This window comes from Scyliorhinus canicula, chromosome 12 (assembly GCF_902713615.1).
Source record: "Scyliorhinus canicula chromosome 12, sScyCan1.1, whole genome shotgun sequence".
Taxonomy (NCBI): Eukaryota; Metazoa; Chordata; class Chondrichthyes; order Carcharhiniformes; family Scyliorhinidae; genus Scyliorhinus; species Scyliorhinus canicula.
In genome coordinates this window covers 146,270,476-146,288,230 of record NC_052157.1, presented here as the reverse complement: position 1 = coordinate 146,288,230, position 17,755 = coordinate 146,270,476, and the positions used below count along the sequence as shown (strand labels likewise).

General features: G+C 44.3%; 1 protein-coding gene across 2 annotated transcripts; it reads left to right on the top strand.

Moving 5' to 3' along the window:
- Positions 1–2,856: 2,856 nt before the first annotated feature.
- On the top strand, positions 2,857–7,153 carry LOC119974991 (dynein light chain 2, cytoplasmic). 2 transcript variants are annotated; one of them, XM_038814413.1, is made up of 3 exons: positions 2,857–3,026; positions 4,298–4,438; positions 5,963–7,153. In XM_038814413.1, the coding sequence occupies exons 2-3, from the start codon at positions 4,307–4,309 to the stop codon at positions 6,098–6,100; spliced, it is 270 nt and encodes an 89-aa protein (XP_038670341.1). In that variant the 5' UTR covers positions 2,857–3,026; positions 4,298–4,306; the 3' UTR covers positions 6,101–7,153. The 2 variants fall into 2 exon arrangements, with proteins under 2 accessions (XP_038670341.1, XP_038670342.1); XM_038814414.1 differs by having other exon boundaries at positions 2,861–3,026; positions 4,302–4,438.
- Positions 7,154–17,755: the final 10,602 nt, after the last annotated feature.

Sequence of the window (17,755 nt, the reverse complement as noted above, 5' to 3'; positions counted from 1 at the left end):
CAGTTTCTCTCTCTGGGTGTTGTTGCTGGGATGTCAGTCTCTCTCTGTGTGTTGTTGCTGAGATGTCAGTCACTCTCTCTGGGTGTTGTTGCTGGGATGTCAGTCTCTCTCTCTGGGTGTTGTTGCTGTGATGTCAGTTTATCTCTGGGTTTTGTTGCTGGATGTCAGTCTCTCTCTGGGTGTTGTTTCTGGGATGTCAGTTTCTCTGGGTGTTGTTGCTGGAATGTCAGTTTCTCTCTCTGGGTGTTGTTGCTGGGATGTCAGTCACTCTCTCTGGGTGTTGTTGCTGGGATGTCAGTCACTCTCTCTGGGTGTTGTTGCTGGGATGTCAGTCACTCTCTCTGGGTGTTGTTGCTGGAATGTCAGTTTCTCTCTCTGTGTGTTGTTGCTGAGATGTCAGTCACTCTCTCTGGGTGTTGTTGCTGGGATGTCAGTTTCTCTCTATGTGCTGTTGCTGGGATGTCAGTTTCTCTCTGGGTGTTGTTGCTGCAATGTCAGTCTCTCTCTGGGTGTTGTTGCTGGGACGTCAGTTTCTCTCTCTGGGTGTTGTTGCTGGGATGTCAGTCTCTCTCTCTGGATGTTGTTGCTGGGTTGTCTGTTTCTCTCTCTGGGTGTTGTTGCTGGGATGTCAGTCTCTCTCTCTGTGTTGTTGCTGGGATGTCAGTTTCTCTCTCTGGGTGTTGTTGCTGGGATGTCCGTCTCTCTCTCTGGGTGTTGTTGCTGGGATGTCAGTCTCTCTCTCTGGGTGTTGTTGCTGGGATGTCCGTCTCTCTCTCTGGTGTTGTTGCTGGGATGTCAGTCTCTCTCTCTGGGTGTTGTTGCTGGGATGTCAGTCTCTCTCTCTGGGTGATGTTGCTGGGATGTCAGTTTCTCTCTGGGTGTTGTTGCTGGGATGTCAGTTTCTCTCTCTGGGTGTTGTTGCTGGGATGTCAGTTTCTCTCTCTGGGTGTTGTTGCTGGAATGTCAGTTTCTCTCTCTGGGTGTTGTTGCTGGGATGTCCGTCTATCTCTCTGGGTGTTGTTGCTCGGATGTCAGTTTCTCTCTGGGTGTTGTTGCTGGGATGTCACTTTCTCTCTCTGGGTGTTGTTGCTGGGATGTCAGTCTCTCTCTCTGGGTGTTGTTGCTGGGATGTCAGTCTCTCTCTCTGGGTGTGTATTGTTGCTGGGATGTCAGTCTCTCTCTCTGGGTGTTGTTGCTGGGATGTCAGTCTCTCTCTCTGGGTTTTGTTGCTGGGATGTCAGTTTCTCTCTGGGTGTTGTTGCTGGGATGTCAGTTTCTCTCTCTGGGTGTTGTTGCTGGGATGTCAGTTTCTCTCTGGGTGTTGTTGCTGGGATGTCAGTCTCTCTCTCTGGGTTTTGTTGCTGGGATGTCAGTTTCTCTCTGGGTGTTGTTGCTGGGATGTCAGTTTCTCTCACTCTGTGTTGTTGCTGGGATGTCAGTCTCTCTCTCTGTGTTGTTGCTGGGATGTCAGTCTCTCTCTCTGGGTGTTGTTGCTGGGATGTCAGTCTCTCTCTCTGGGTGTGTATTGTTGCTGGGATGTCAGTCTCTCTCTGGGTTTTGTTGCTGGGATGTCAGTTTCACTCTCTCTGTTGTTGCTGGGATGTCAGTCTCTCTCTCTGGGTGATGTTGCTGGGATGTCAGTCTCTCTCTCTGGGTGTTGTTGTTGGGATGTCAGTTTCTCTCTCTGTGTTTTGTTGCTGGGATGTCAGTCTCTCTCTCTGGGTGTTGTTGGTGGGATGTCAGTCTCTCTCTTTGGGTGTTGTTGTTGGGATGTAAGTCTCTCTCTCTGGGTGTTGTTGCTGGGATGTCAGTCTCTCTATCTGGGTGTTGTTGTTGGGATGTCAGTTTCTCTCTCTGTGTGTTGTTGCTGGGATATCAGTTTCTCTCTGGGTGTTGTTGCTGGTATTTCAGTCTCTGTCTGGGTGTGTGTTGTTGCTGGGATGTCAGTTTCTCTCTGGGTGTAGTTGCTGGGATGTCAGTTTCTCTCTCTGGGTGTTGTTGCTGGGATGTCATTCTCTCTCTCTGGGTGTGTGTTGTTGCTGGGATGTCAGTTTCTCTCTCTGGGTGTTGTTGCTGGGATGTCAGTTTCTCTCTCTGGGTGTTGTTGCTGGGATGTCAGTTTCTCTCTGGGTGTTGTTGCTGGGATGTCAGTTTCAGTCTCTGGGTGTTGTTGCTGGTTTGTCAGTTTCTCTCTGAGTGTTGTTGCTGGGATGTCAGTCTCTCTCTCTGGGTGTTGTTGCTGGGATGTCAGTTTCAGTCTCTGGGTGTTGTTGCTGGGATGTCAGTTTCTCTCTCTGGTTGTTGTTCCTGGGATGTCAGTTTCTCTCTGGGTGTGTGTTGTTACTGGGATGTCAGTTTCTCTCTGGGTGTTGTTGCTGGGATGTCAGTCTCTCTATCTGGGTGTTGTTGTTGGGATGTCAGTTTCTCTCTCTGTGTGTTGTTGCTGGGATGTCAGTTTCTCTCTGGGTGTTGTTGCTGGTATGTCAGTCTCTCTCTGGGTGTGTGTTGTTGCTAGGATGTCAGTTTCTCTCTCTGGGTGTTATTCCTGAGATGTCAGTCTCTCTCTCTGGGTGTGTGTTGTGTCTGGGATGTCCGTCACTCTCTGGGGCTGTACCTGGGATGTCAGTTCTTCTGTGTGTGTTTTGCAGATATTTCATTTTCTGTGTCTGGCTAAACGCTGGCGAGTAATTTTCATGAGGTGCTCTCCCCCCCTTGCTCACATTGCATTGTGGGATGAAATAGGATGCAGGAATAGTCAGGCAAGGGGAAAATGCAGAGAGGGAGAGCGCAAGCTGCTTTGAGCCAATGGAGGCGGCCGGCAGCCCAGCCATTGCGGAGGGACGAGGCGGTATTTCAGGAAGGCAGAGAGGGGAGGGGCGACACAAAATAGAGGATCACATCGGGGAACCAAGCGGTTTACGGGGGGGAAAAAATAATAAAGAGGGAGACAGACACGCAAGAGGGGGTGGGGGGAAGAGGAAAATACAAAGCTTTGCTGGAGCGATTGGGAGATTAACATCGAGAAGGTGAGATGACGTCTCGCAAGGCATATATAACTGTTTGCTTCATGCTTTTTTTTTGCAATTTCTGTTCTGATTTAGCAATATCACGATGTTTTGGGGGTTACCTTAAAATGACCTAAGCTCTTTTAAAAAGGAAAGCTTTTTCAAGGTGTTACTGCTAATGCACGTATTTACTGCAGCTTCGCGGGAGGAGGAGGAGGGGGGAGGAATAGACAATGTATATTATGTGCTGACAAGCCGTTTTAATTAGAGCAAACATGTTTTACTTTTGCGTGAACCTGCGATTTTTGTGTGTGTGCGGGGATTGCTGTGTATGTGGGGTGCATAGTGTAAATCTACGAGTTGAATTCATTGGTACAAACTGATGGTTTCGTTGAATTGAAGTGGATGATTGGGAGAGGGGAGGGGGACGTGCGACGGTGAGTGAAATTCGAATCATTTTGGGTTTTGTTTTTGCCATTATTATTATTGGAGGGGTGAGATTCGGGTTCTCCGCAGAGATGAGCGAGCTCCATCTTCCAATCCGATTGTCTCATCTTTCAAGAATTCCATGTAATCGAACGTGCACCAATTTTTTTTTTGATGTGTGGTTATTTATGGAGATAATGATGACCCTGGGCCCGCGAGGATTATTTATTGCAAGTAACCCTGAAATGCAATGCACTGCTGTCAAGTATTTTCTGGCCTTTATTTTTTTTTTAATACCTACGGTGATTTTATTCTTCAACCCGCCCCCTCCTGTGTGCAGTTCCTGTTCTCTTCCCAAATGTTTATTTTTGACAATCTGCATTTGAGACACTAGCGTAAAAATGCAATAACCTTGTCTGCTAATGCCAGTTTTTTGTAAAAGCCATCTTCAGAACTTAACCCCCCCCCCCCCCCCCCAAACACCTTTTTCTAGCCGTTTGTGGATTTGTTTTTTTCCCCTCCTCCTCCAAATGGAGGTTCTCTGGTCTAGCGTGAATAATGAGCAGAGGGCGCTGCAAATCCCCAATGAATGAGCTCCATCAGTGCTCAGCATGAGTGTTCAGTTTCTCTTTAAAAAGCGGGAAGTTTGGAACGATATGCGTGTGCGGCGGGGCTGGGCGGCATGTCTCAATCCAAGGGTTAAATGTTGAAGTTCAGCCATGGTCAAGTATTTGTGTCTCCTTAGACGTGTGTGCGTTTGTTTGGCTGCTTCAGTGCGTTGGAAGACTAACGCTGTGCATGTTTTTTTTCCCCTAAATGTGAGCACGACGTTGTTTCTTTTTTTTCCCCGTTTTTTGTTTTGCAAGGCAGGCACCATGTCCGATAGGAAGGCTGTGATCAAAAATGCTGACATGTCGGAAGATATGCAACAAGACGCGGTAGACTGTGCCACACAAGCGATGGAGAAATATAACATCGAAAAGGACATTGCTGCCTTTATCAAAAAGGTATCTTTTTGCTGTTCACTTGAGCATAAGAGGTTCAAGTGTATCGGCTGCTAAAGCTGCAGGAAGATGGACTACCAGTGTCCAATTGTCTTCCCGTTGTTTTATAATTCAACACCTGGTGCTCTCCATACAACCTTCCCCCCCCCCCCCCCCCCAATCTTTATTTTATTCATTTATTCAACAAGCGGGACCTGGAAGACATTGGCAACGAAACTGACTTTGATATTCAACTATAATAAGATCAGAAGTAACAAGTCAGACTCTTGCAATGTGCAAGATTCTCTCCTGTCTTGTCTGAACGTTTACAAGTTGTTGTTTTATTTTTGTACATGTCCAAGTCAAGTGAGGTTTGGCACCCAAGTGATTAGATTCACTCAGTAATGTTGTAATCATCAGTGGCTGTCTGCTTTTTAAAGGACACAGAGCACACCTTTCTTGGTTTTGGTACATAAAAATAGGGTAGCATGGTGGTTAGCATAAATGCTTCACAGCTCCAGGGTCCCAGGTTCGATTCCCGGCTGGGTCACTGTCTGTGTGGAGTCTGCACGTCCTCCCCCTGTGTGCGTGGGTTTCCTCCGGTTTCCTCCCACAGTCCAAAGATGTGTGGGTTAGGTGGATTGGCCATGCTAAATTGCCCGTAGTGTCCTAATTAAAGTAAGGTTAAGGGGGGGGTTGTTGGGTTACGGGTATAGGGTGGATACGTGGGTTTGAGTAGGGTGATCATGGCTCGGCACAACATTGAGGGCCGAAGGGCCTGTTCTGTGCTGTACTGTTCTATGTTCTATGATGCTTGGAGCACGTGCCTTAAATAATAGGCATGGATGCCCAGAATGATTGATTGATTTGGGGAGGCTAGGGGACTTCAATGTTGATTGCATATTCTCTGTTGTCCCCTTTCTCTGGAATCATTTAAAACATTTCTACATGTCACTCAAGGTATTGTTAAATTTCAAACCTGACTGAATTGGACCAATAAAAATAAATATACCCACGGTTGTTTTTTTTCTCTCCTGAATTCCACGTCTGCTGTATTTCAGCTTTTCCATTAAATCAATCTGGAATGTTGTGGGCAATTGCAACCTGCTTGCCCCACTATTTCAACAGGGAGGATTGTTTAGCTCAGTTGGCTGGACAGCTGGTTCATGACGCAGAGCGAGGCCAACGGTGTGGGTTCTATTCCCGTACTGGCTGGAGAATATTAATGAAGGCGTGCTTTCACCTTGCCCCTAGTCTGAGGTGTTGGTAACCCTCCAGCTCATCCTCTCTCTCTCTCTCTCTCTCTCCTCTCTCTCTCTCTCTCTCTCTCTTTCTCTTTCTCTTTCCCCCAGGGAAAGCAGTCTATGACTATCTGGGATTACAATGGCTTTGCTTCACTATTGCAATACATGCCTTCTCCATACCATTACCTGTAAGCTTTTACTGCAGATGTTGTACCACAGGATTGAGCTATGGTTGTAATCGGGGGGGGGGGGGGGTCTTTTTTTTTTTGATAACTTGTCACTTTTTGTTTTCTTTTCTCGACAGGAGTTTGACAAGAAATACAATCCAACATGGCACTGCATTGTTGGCAGAAACTTCGGTAGTTACGTCACACATGAGACAAAACATTTCATCTATTTTTACCTGGGTCAGGTTGCAATTCTTCTATTCAAGTCTGGCTAAAAAGAAGGGGATAAAAATGAACTAATGCACTGACGGCTGGAGCCACAGTCCCTTTAATGGCTAAACAGCTGCATGGACTTTATCTTGTGTATATGTAGCAGTAAACTTGCTTTAGTTGCCCAAAAAGGCTTTTTTCTTTTGTATTGCACTGAAATGGATAAAAGCTTAACAGTGGCCTTTAAAATAAACTGGAATGGTTCTACTTGAAGACTGGATCAAGTTCTACAGAAGCAATTTGTATATTTTTTTTTGTTCGGAAACCATCCTATTTTTTCACATCAATTCTTTTCTACTTGAAAGAGAGGGCAGTTGTACTGCAGATGTTGAGTGTAACATACTTATTGGCTTTCTTTAAGCTATTTGTTTTTAATAGCAAAATTGCTATTGCACTCAGTTCCATTAGTAATTTTTTCTTTTAAAAAAAGTAATGTGTCTGATTCACCACTGTCTGATGCTAAAAGTGAGACTTTATTTTTAAAAATCCGCTACATAGAAACATGTAAAAGGCTGGCGTACCAGAATGTCAAAGATGGCTTGATTGCACCTTAAAGCAGGGCAAACAAATTGGTACCCCCTCCCGTCCCTGTATTGTAAATTGCCAAGAGTGGGGAAACCTACAATAAACTTGTAATTCTGTGCAAGGTCATTATTAAACTAGCAACAGCTGAAGTTGCTCTAACTTGCTGAACATGTACAGATGCTACCAGGCAGTTTGTACACTATCCTGAAGTTTTTCTGTTTTGCATGTTCACCAAGGTGTCTGTGCTGTATTGTCTTTCTTAAAAAAAAACATTTAGCACTATAAGCTGATCCTCTTTTAATATAAGCAAACAATATTCTTTATTAAAGGTGTGATTTTTGTCTTCCGTCTTCTCAACTGATGTCTAAAACAAATTTCATCTGATTTTTTTTTAACTCCCATACTGATATTTGTGTATGTACATAGCTTGTGATTAAAGCATGGAAACGCTTCACTCCTGGTTCATACCTGTCAATAAGCTAATTGTCAATGTAATTGCCAATAAATGGAAAGTGTCAGACCTCTGTCAGTTATAGGAGTTGTTTTGCTGTCTTTTCTTTAATCATCATGGCACATGTTCGGGATGACAATTTTGGAATGGACATTATGCATAAGCTGTCTGGATACTTTCTACACAATTTTAACAGTGTAATTTATGAATGCATATGTAACATTCCATAGTTGGTCCCATGACCATCAAAGCCACTTGCTTTAGGGTTTGGGTTGTCTTTTTTTTTCCAGTTGCGCGACTTGCACCATTGCAGCTCTTAGATGAGTGGACAGCGGTGGATGTAGGAATGCCCTCTGTGAAACTCTCCTAGTTACTGCTTCCCCAATGCATATACGCATTCATTATAGTATTTTTTTTTTCTCATTTCAACTTATCATATGAAAGTGGTCATTTATGGTGTGAGGAATATGCCCAGAAAAGCAGATGAAGCATAAAATCTCTATGGCATTAGTAAAGGTACATAGTGAATACTACTCCCGTAATCAGAGAGTTGGCTATTAAATGCCTTTTTAATAAATGGCAGCCTTGCCAAGAAGCACCACATCCTAAGAATGGGGAGGAATAAAAACACACGGGTTTGTAGGAAAGAAAAGTGGCATTGGTAGCTATTTTTGGTAATTAACTTAAACTGGCTATTGCAGCAATTTATGAAATTGGAATGACTTATTTTCTCACGCTGTATCTCTCTCTTTGCCTAATGTAATTGCAAATGTACAATGAGCTTCCTTTGTTAAATATATAGTTAACCAATTAATCTCCATTGTACCTTTTCCATATAATGGTGCTGCAGATACCCACAACACTAACAAAGTGCCATGACTTAATTGGATAGTGGATTTTATTTTTAGAAAATGGAACTGGGCTGTTTAGGAGGGAAATCAGGAAGACCGATGTTTTTGCATGGTAGGTAAGGTGATCTGGCACTATGTATGAAATTATTAATGACCTATTTTAGTGGCAGAGGGGCTGCCATATAAAACGTATTCTTCCATGTTGAGGAAATCAAGGGAACAAAACTGCATTAGGTTGTGATTTTGATGTTCATGAAGGGTGGTTCAGTGGTACCACTGGTCAAATCTTGGAGGAGATGCTACCAGACTCAGTTTGCATAAGATGCTGAAGAAACAAAGGAGGGGGCATAGTCTGATCCCCTTAATACACTGGAGAAAGTCCACATTTTATAATCCAAAACTAGCCATCCAGGAGTAGTGGATCATCAGCACATGCACTATATACCACAAATGTTAATAACATGGCCTGGCACATCTGTGCTTCTGTTTCTTACCAAGACAGGAGATCAAGCTTGGTTCAGTGTAGATAGTATATCAGAACTGGCACCAGATATAATGATCTATTAATCTTGCAAAGAGCTGTTTACCAACTAGCCACTAATAATAGCATCCTGTTAGCACAGTTATATTGGCCCCACAGCCTAAGAGATCAGAGTGAAGTTCTTTGATCCAATTATATTTACTTGAGTATGGAGGTGGGGACTTGGGCATAAAGCAGGATATCCATGAATATTCAAAGCTTTAACCAATGTGGAACCCAAAGTGGAAATGCAAGAGACGAGGCCGTAGTGATTGCAACTGTCTTCAATCAAAAGGACTGGGTGTATGATCCCTTTCGGCCCCATCCCAAGGACCCACATCATAAATGCTAATTGCAGCCAACTCCTATGTGACATTAAAAAGCAATTATGTGCACCAGACACTACAAAGGTTAACGGCCTTAATAACATATTGCTTTCAATGTTGACAATCAGTACCAGAGCTAGCCAGTCTCATCGCTAAGCTGTCTTGGTACAATTGTGCCACTGACATTTACCTGGCCATGTAGAAAATTGCTCAGGTGTATTCCATTCACAAAAAACAAGATCAGTTTACCTAGCCAATTATGCTCCAACAGCCTCCTCCCAAATCTCAGTAAATTAGGGAAATTGGTTTCCCAATGGTAAGATCAGATTCCATAAATACTGCTTAGCTCCAGACTTCATCACAGCCTTGAGTCAGGTATGGGTGTAAGCTGAATGTCGGTCGAGAGCTGAGAATTTCTACCCTTAAAACCAAGGTAGGATTAACCAAACATGGCAATAAGCAGCCATAGTAAAATAGGCCACTGGGAGTCAATTTCTTCAATGGCTGGAATCAAACTGGTCAAACAGAAAGATGATCTTGATTGTTGGATGCTTGTTATGGGTGCCCCTGACCAGCACTGCAGGGCAGCTCGGTAGCACATGTGGCTAGCAATGTGGCTTCACAGCGCCAGGGTCCCAGGTTCGATTCCCTGCTGTGTCGCTGTCTGTGCAGAGTCTGCACGTTCTCCCTGTGTGTGCGTGGGTTTCCTCCCACAGTCCAGAGGCGTGCAGGTTAGGTGGATTGGCCATGCCAAATTGCCCTTAGTGACCAAAACGGTTATTGGGTTATGGGGATAGGATGGAAGTGAGGGCTTAAGTGGGTCGGTGAAGACTCAATGGGTCGAATGGCCTGCTTCTGCACTGTCTGTTTTACGCATCTATGAGGAAAATGTCCTCTATCCAGTTATAAGGTCAGGAGTGGTGCTGCTTGCTGATGATTCCACAGTGTTCAGCTGTATTTGCAACTCTTCAAAATAATGAAGCAACCAAGGCCAGACCATAGCTGGACCGGGATAACGTGCTAAACAAAATAATTCCCAACCTTTTCTAAAGACTGTTAATGACACCACTATCGCCGAGTCATCCATTATCAACATTTCGGGGATCATCGGAGACTGGGTACTCCCAATAAATGATTCCCTGTCTTTTTTTTGAAAATATTTTATTAAGGCATTTATAATTTTAACAATTTTAAACATCAGGTTTCAACAAGAACAAAATAATATAACCAACAGCCCCACCCCCCCACTAACAAGCCCCAACCTGGCTTACTCAAACAGGACCACCTTCCCCAGTCCCCTTTCCACTGGTTCTCCTGTCCTTACCCTCCCATGCTAACCACTGCGCCACCATGCTGCTCTGTGAGTAACAGAGTTATAGTTTCAGGTTGATCTTCTTTGCTCAGAACCAGACCAGGTTAATTTATAGGTTCAATCATCATTCTCTGGCGAGTTATCTGTTCTCAGTCGGAGTGGTATAATTGGTTTCTTCATTCTTGTGTTGTGGAGCGGAGAGAAAATAAACCATTAGTCAGGCTTTCTCGTCTTCATCCAATGCTCATTGTTGAAAAACATAGACAATGAATAAGGACAATTTTGAGCTCATTTGAATTTACACACTTTATCATCTAACGTCTTTTAAATAACAAAAGTCGCTGGCAAAATCAGACCTATGTGTGACTCCAGACCTACAACAATGTGGTTGGCTCTTAACTGCCCTCTGAGACAACCTAGCAAGCCACTCAGTTGCACAGGGATGGTTAATAAAAGCTGGGTTTGTCAGTAACACCCCCATCCTGTAAATGAATAAAAAGAGGATGGCTCACACCAATAGAACCATACCCTAGCACAATGAAAGACATTCAGAAAAGGAGAGAAAGTTGTGCATTTCTATGCTAACTTTTCTCATGAATACTTTTCCTTTTTTGCAGGTACTGGTGCACTGATGGGCAGATTACCCTGTAGCATTCCAGCCACATTGCTGTTCTTCAAAACGTGTGTGCATGTGTGTCCGTCCCTGTCCCCGTCCCCAGAGGTCATGATCTCATTGAATGGTGGAGCAGACTCGATTGGCCGAATGGTCTTTTTCTGCTCCTCCTATGTCTTATGGATTAGGCAAAGCAGATTCTGTTCTAATTCAATGTCCACAACTGTGTACTTCCAAGAATTAATTTTTGGATAGCAATAAGGAGTAAAAATACTAGCCAGTTTTTCCCAACCAGCTGTGATCAACTGCAGCGGAAATCAAGGATCAATATTGTACTGCATGACTATAGACCAGTGAGCCTTACTTCTGTTGTGGGCAAAGTCTTGGAAAGGTTTATAAAAGATAGGATATATAATCATAGATAGATAGATAGAATAGATAGAACAGTACAGCACAGAACAGGCCCTTCGGCCCTCAATGTTGCGCCGAGCAATGATCACCCTACTCAAACCCACGTATCCACCCGTAACCCAACAACCCCCCCCCCCCCTTACTTTTTAGGACACTACGGGCAATTTAGCATGGCCAATCCACCTAACCCGCACATCTTTGGACTGTGGGAGGAAACCGGAGCACCCGGAGGAAACCCACGCACACACGGGGAGGACGTGCAGACTCCACACAGACAGTGACCCAGCCGGGAATCAAACCTGGGACCCTGAAGCTGTGAAGCATTTATGCTAACCACCATAGAACATAGAACATAGAACATAGAACAGTACAGCACAGAACAGGCCCTTCGGCCCTCAATGTTGTGCCGAGCCATGATCACCCTACTCAAACCCACGTATCCACCCTATACCGGTAACTGAACAACCTCCCCCTTAACCCTACTTTTAACACTACGGGCAATTTAGCATGGCCAATCCACCTAACCCGCACATCTTTGGACTGTGGGAGGAAACCGGAGCACCCGGAGGAAACCCACGCACACAGGGGGAGGACGTGCAGACTCCACACAGACAGTGACCCAGCCGGGAATCGAACCTGGGACCCTGGAGCTGTGAAGCATTTATGCTAACCACCATGCTACCCTGCTGCCCCCCCATGCTACCCTGCTGCCCCCTCCCATGCTACCGTGCTACCCTGGAAAGGAATAATTTTATTAGAGATAGTCAACACGATTTTGTGAAGGGTAGGTCGTGCCTCACAAACCTTATTGAGTCCTTTGAGAAGGTGACCAAACAGGTGGATGAGGGTAAAGCAGTTGATGTGGTATATATGGATTTCAGTAAAGCGTTTGATAAGGTTCCCCACGGTAGGCTACTTCAGAAAATACGGAGGCATGGGATTCAGGGTGATTTAGCAGTTTGGATCAGAAATTGGCTAGTTGGAAGAAGACAAAGGGTGGTGGTTGATGGGAAATGTTCAGACTGGAGTCCAGTTACTAGTGGTATACCACAAGGATCTGTTTTGGGGCCACTGCTGTTTGTCATTTTTATAAATGACCTGGAGGAGGGCGTAGAAAGATGGGTGAGTAAATTTGCAGATGACACTAAAGTCAGTGGAGTTGTGGACAGTGCGGAAGGATGTTACAAGTTACAGAGGGACATAGATAAGCTGCAGAGCTGGGCTGAGAGGTGGCAAATGAAGTTTAAGACAGAAAAGTGTGAGGTGATTCATTTTGGAAAGAATAACAGGAAGACAGTACTGGGCTAATGGTAAGATTCTTGGTAGTGTGGATGAGCAGAGAGATCTCGGTGTCCGTGTGCATAGATCCCTGAAAGTTGCCACCCAGGTTGAGAGGGTTGTTAATAAGGCGTACGGTGTGTTAGCTTTTATTGATAGAGGGATTGAGTTTCTGAGCCATGAGGTCATGTTGCAGCTGTACAAAACTCTGATGCGGCCACATTTGGAGTATTGCGTGCAGTTCTGGTCGCTGCATTATAGGAAGGATGTGGAAGCATTGGAAAGGGTGCAGAGGAGATTTACCAGGATGTTGCCTGGTATGGAGGGAAGATCTTATGAGGGAAGGCTGAGGGACCTGAGGCTGTTTTCGTTAGAGAGAAGAAGGTTAAAAGGTGACTTAATTGAGGCATACAAGATGATCAGAGGATTAGATAGGGTGGACAGTGAGAGCCTTTTTCCTCAGATGGTGATGTCTAGCATGAAGGGACATAGCTTTAAATTGAGGGGAGATAGATATAGGACAAATGTCAGAGGTAGGTTCTTTACTCAGAGAGTAGTAAGGGCGTGGAATGCCCTGTCTGCAACAGTAGTGGACTCGCCAACACTAAATGCATTCAAATGGTCATTGGATAGGCATATGGATGATAAGGGAATAGTTCCAATGAGCTTTAGAGTGGTTTCACAGGTCGGCGCAATATCGAGGGCTGAAGGGCCTGTACTGCGCTGTTATGTTCTATGACTCAGTTACTCAATGGATAAACTTGCTAAGCCACTGGCCAGCCTGTATGGATCCAATTTTACATAAAATTATATCATTAACGATACTATTTTACATAAAATCACACTGTAAAATCTGTAGAGCCTCTTCAAGTTATCAAGGTCTCTATTAATGGAAACACATTAAACTCAACAACATTCATGTTTCTAGCAACATACATCAATATGGTGATGTGAAATAGCTGGATTATTTCTGTGCTCCATGCCACACAGGTACAGGAATCTAACCTGTACCTTGAGATAACACAACTATGAACACATAGCAGGTCACAGATGTCCACTTAATACAGAAAAATGAATGGAATCATGTAGTGCAGTGCTTCTCAAAGTGTGGTACGCGTACTGGTGCCGGTACGCGAGCCATCGTCTGCCGGTACTTGGAGTGTTTCCAGAAAAGAAAGAGACAGTAATCCTGGATTGGCTTGTTTCGCTCACCGGTCCCTGGCACATTGAAAAAAAAAACTGCCGATACGCCACATCAGATAGTTTGAGATGCACTGATGTAGTGTGATCCCAATACACTGATAGAAATCCTGGAGTTCCATGCAATAAAGTGGAATTTGATTTATTCAAATTCCATAAGTCAATGGAGTTGATTATAAATTCATATCTACATTTTAAACATTGTACTAATCTGGGGTAAGACCTTAGTCAGGTGCTGACAAAACTCTGCTCCCTCAATTGTCTCATTTTGGTGCTCCTTTCTGAAGGAGGTGATATTCTGGGGCGCAGTTCCATAGTTGCCAACAGCAGTCTAGTATTTACGGTACAAAGTAAGAGCTCATGGTACAGTGAGTTATATATTAACATGCATAAGAGGGTTGGTTAGCTAACAGGAAGCATAGTAGGGATAAATGTGTAATTTTTGGGTTGGCAAGCTCTTATTAGTGGAGTGTCACTGGATCACTGCTTGGGCTTTGTGGTAGTCACCACTGTTTGTATATATTACGTATATTTTTAAAAAAATAAATTTAGAGTACCCAATTATTTTTTCCAATTAAGGGGCAATTTAGAATGGCCAATCTACCTATCCTGCACATCTTTGGGTTGTGGGGGTGAAACCCACGCAGACACGGGGAGAATGTGCAAACTCCACACGGACAGTGACCCAGGGCCGGGATTCGAACCCGGGTACTCAGCGTCGTAGGCCGCAATGCTAACCACTGTGCCACCATGCTGCCCCTATATTACGTATATGACAAGTAATACAGTAAGGCTCCTGTACTACAGGTACGGGGGTAGATCCCTGCCTGCAGGCTCCGCCCAGTAGGCGGGGTATAAATGTGTGTGCTCACCGAGCTGCAGCCATTTCGGCAGCAGCTGCAGGAGGGAACACATCTCTGCTTAATAAAGCCTCGATTACTCTCTACTCTCGTCTCATCCAAATTGATAGTGCATCAGGCCTCAACTACCTGCAACCAATATCAATGACTTGATGAAGGCACTGAATATTTGGTTACTATATTTGCCAATGACACAAAGGTAGGTGGGAAAATAAGTTGTCAAGAGGACAGAAGGAGTCTACAAATTTAAATAGGTTAACTGAGTGGCCACAGATTTGTCAGATGGAGCATAATGTGGACAAAGGTGAACTTGCCCACTTTGGCAGGAAAGAAAGAAAAGCAGTGTATTATTTGAATGGAGAGAGAATGCAGAACGCTACAGTACGTGGGATCTGGGTATCCTAGTACATGGATCACAGAAAGTTACTCTGCAGGTACAGCATGTGATTGGGAAGTCAAATTGAATGTTGGTTATTACTGCAAGGAGAATAGAGTATAAAAGTTGGTAAGTGTGGCAATAGCTGAGCAGAGCCATGGTTAGACTACATCAGGAATACTGTGTACAGTTTTAGTCTCCTGACATTTAAAAAAAAAAAAAAAAAATTTTTTTAGAATACCCAATTCATTTTTTACCAATTAAGGGGCAATTTAGTGTGGCCAATCCACCTACCCTGCACATCTTTGGGTTGTGGGGGTGAAACCCACGCAAACACAGGGAGAATGTGCAAAGCCGGACAGTGACCCAGAGCCGGGATTGAACCTGGGACCTTGGCGCCGTGAGGCAGCAGGGCTAACCCACTGTGCCACCATGCTGCCCTTAGTCTCCTGACATAAGGACATAATTCCATTAGAAGTAGTTCAGAGAAGGTTCACTTGACTAATTAGTGGGATAAAGAGGTTATCTTATGAAGGAAAGTTGAGTAGGTTGAGCCTATATCCATTGCAGTTCAGAAGAATGAGAAGCGATCTTCTTAAAACATAAAATCCTGAGGGGTCTTGACAGGGTGGATGCGGAGAGGATGTTTCCTCTTGCGGGAGAATCTAGAACTAGGGGTCACAGTTTAAAAATAAGAGGTTGTCCATTTAAGACTAAGATGAGGAGAGTTTTTTTTTCTCTCAGAGGGTCATTAGTCGATGAGGAATTCTCTTCCCCAGAGAGCAGTGGAGGCTTGGTCATTAAATATGTTCAAGGCAGCGTTAATTAGATTTTTGATCTTCAAGGGAGTCAAGGGTTATGTAGGGCAGACAAGACAGTTGAGGTCACAATCAGCCATGACCTTATCGAATGGTGGAGCAGGCTCAAGGAGCTAAATGGCCTACTCCGACTCCTCATTCTTGTGTTGCGTTCTTAACTCAAAATGGATATTCCACCTGAGAATATACTCAGTGAATGCCAATTAATTATGAGGGATATCACAGCTAAACTCAATCCTGTTTCTAATCCACTGCCCATACATAAAGGGGTACTTGTTGGCATTCAGGAATGGCAACACATACCCTCTCTCGACAGAGGGTGAGGGGAGATAATGAGCAAACTAAAGTTTACTCGTTAATGTCCTAGCTGAGGAAAATTATTTTGATGCCCGAATTGAAGTTTTGCCAAGATAATTAGTAAAAACATAACTTTTAATTTACAAAAACATGCCTTTGTGATGTGGATGATTCTGGGCAAGGCCCTTCTCATTGAACTGATGCAGTTCTTTTTTTTACTTATACATTTAGCGTACCCAATTCATTTTCTTTTTCAAATTTAAGGGGCAATTTAGCATGGCCAATCCACCTACAATGAGCATCTTTCTTTTTTGGGTTGTGGGGGTGAGTCCCATGCAGACTCGGGGAGAATGCGCAAACTCCACACGGACAGTGACCCGAGGCTGGGATCGAACCCGGGTCCTCGGTGCCGAGAGGCAGCAGTGCTAACCTCTGCGCCACCATGCTGCCAAACTGATCATAGAATTTACAATGCAGAAGGAGGCTATTCGGCCCATCGAGTCCACACCGGCCCTTGGAAAGAGCACCCCATTGAAACCCACACTTTGAACCTATCCCCGTAACCCAGTAACCCCCACCTCAACTTTTTTTTTGAACACTAAGGGCAATTTAGTGTGACCAATCCACCTAACCTGCACATCTTTAGTCTGTGGGAGGAAAACTCACGCAGACACAGGGAGAACATGCAGACTCCGCACAGACAGTGACCCAAGCCAGAATCGAACCTGGGACCCTGGAGCTGTGAAGCAACTGATGCAGTCCATTTTTAAAAATTCATTCATGGGATGGGGATGTCACTGGCAAGTTGAGTATTTATTGTCCATCTCTGATTGCCCTTGAGAAGGTGGTGGTGAGTTACCTTAAACTGCTGCAGTCTGTGTGGTGTAGGTTTACCCACAGTACTATTAGGTGGGGAGTTTCAGGATATTTACTCAGCAGTAATGAAGGAATGGTGATATATTTGTCAGCATGGGAAGGGAAGTGCTGCTTCCCTCTGTTTTCTGCACTTGTTCTTCTAAGTGACAGAGATCATGGGTTTGGGAGATGCTGTCAAAGAAGCCTTGCTGAGTTGGTACAGGGCATCTTGCAGGTTCCCAATCCTCAGGTCTATTACCTTTTCTTGTTAATTTGTATGCCTCACCATGAATCTAATACTATCTCTAATTTCCCTTGTAAGCCATGGTTTGGCTATGGTTCCCTTTCTCCTCTTGCACCAAATAGGAATAAACAACTTTTGGAGTTCACCGATTTGTTCCTTGAATGCCTGCCATTACCTGTCCACTGTCCTTCCTTTCAGTAATGTTTCCCTGTCCATCATAGCCAATTCATGCCTCATACCACCATATTGAGATTCCGAACCCTAGTCTCAGTATCACCTATCTCACTATCCACCATGATAAAGAATTCTATCATATTATGGTCACTCATCTCCAAGGATTGCCAACTAATCCTGTTCCCATTGCACAACACCCCAGTACAAGATGGTTCCTCAATGTATTGGTCCAGAAAACCATCCTATACATCCTCCAGAAATTCCTCCTCTATTGTACTGTTTCTAATTTGACTCATCCAATCCATATGCAGATTAAAGTCACCCGTAATCACAGATGTTCGTTTAACATGTGCATCTCTGATTTCCTGTCTAATGCTAGTCCCAATATTACCACTGCAGTTAGGTGGTCTACGTACCACCCGTACGAATGATTTTGTCCAGTATGCCATCAACAATTTGTTGACACATCAAATTATTAACATAAATCATAGATATCATAGAATTTACAGTGCAGAAGGAGGCCATTCGGCCCATCGAGTCTGCACCGGC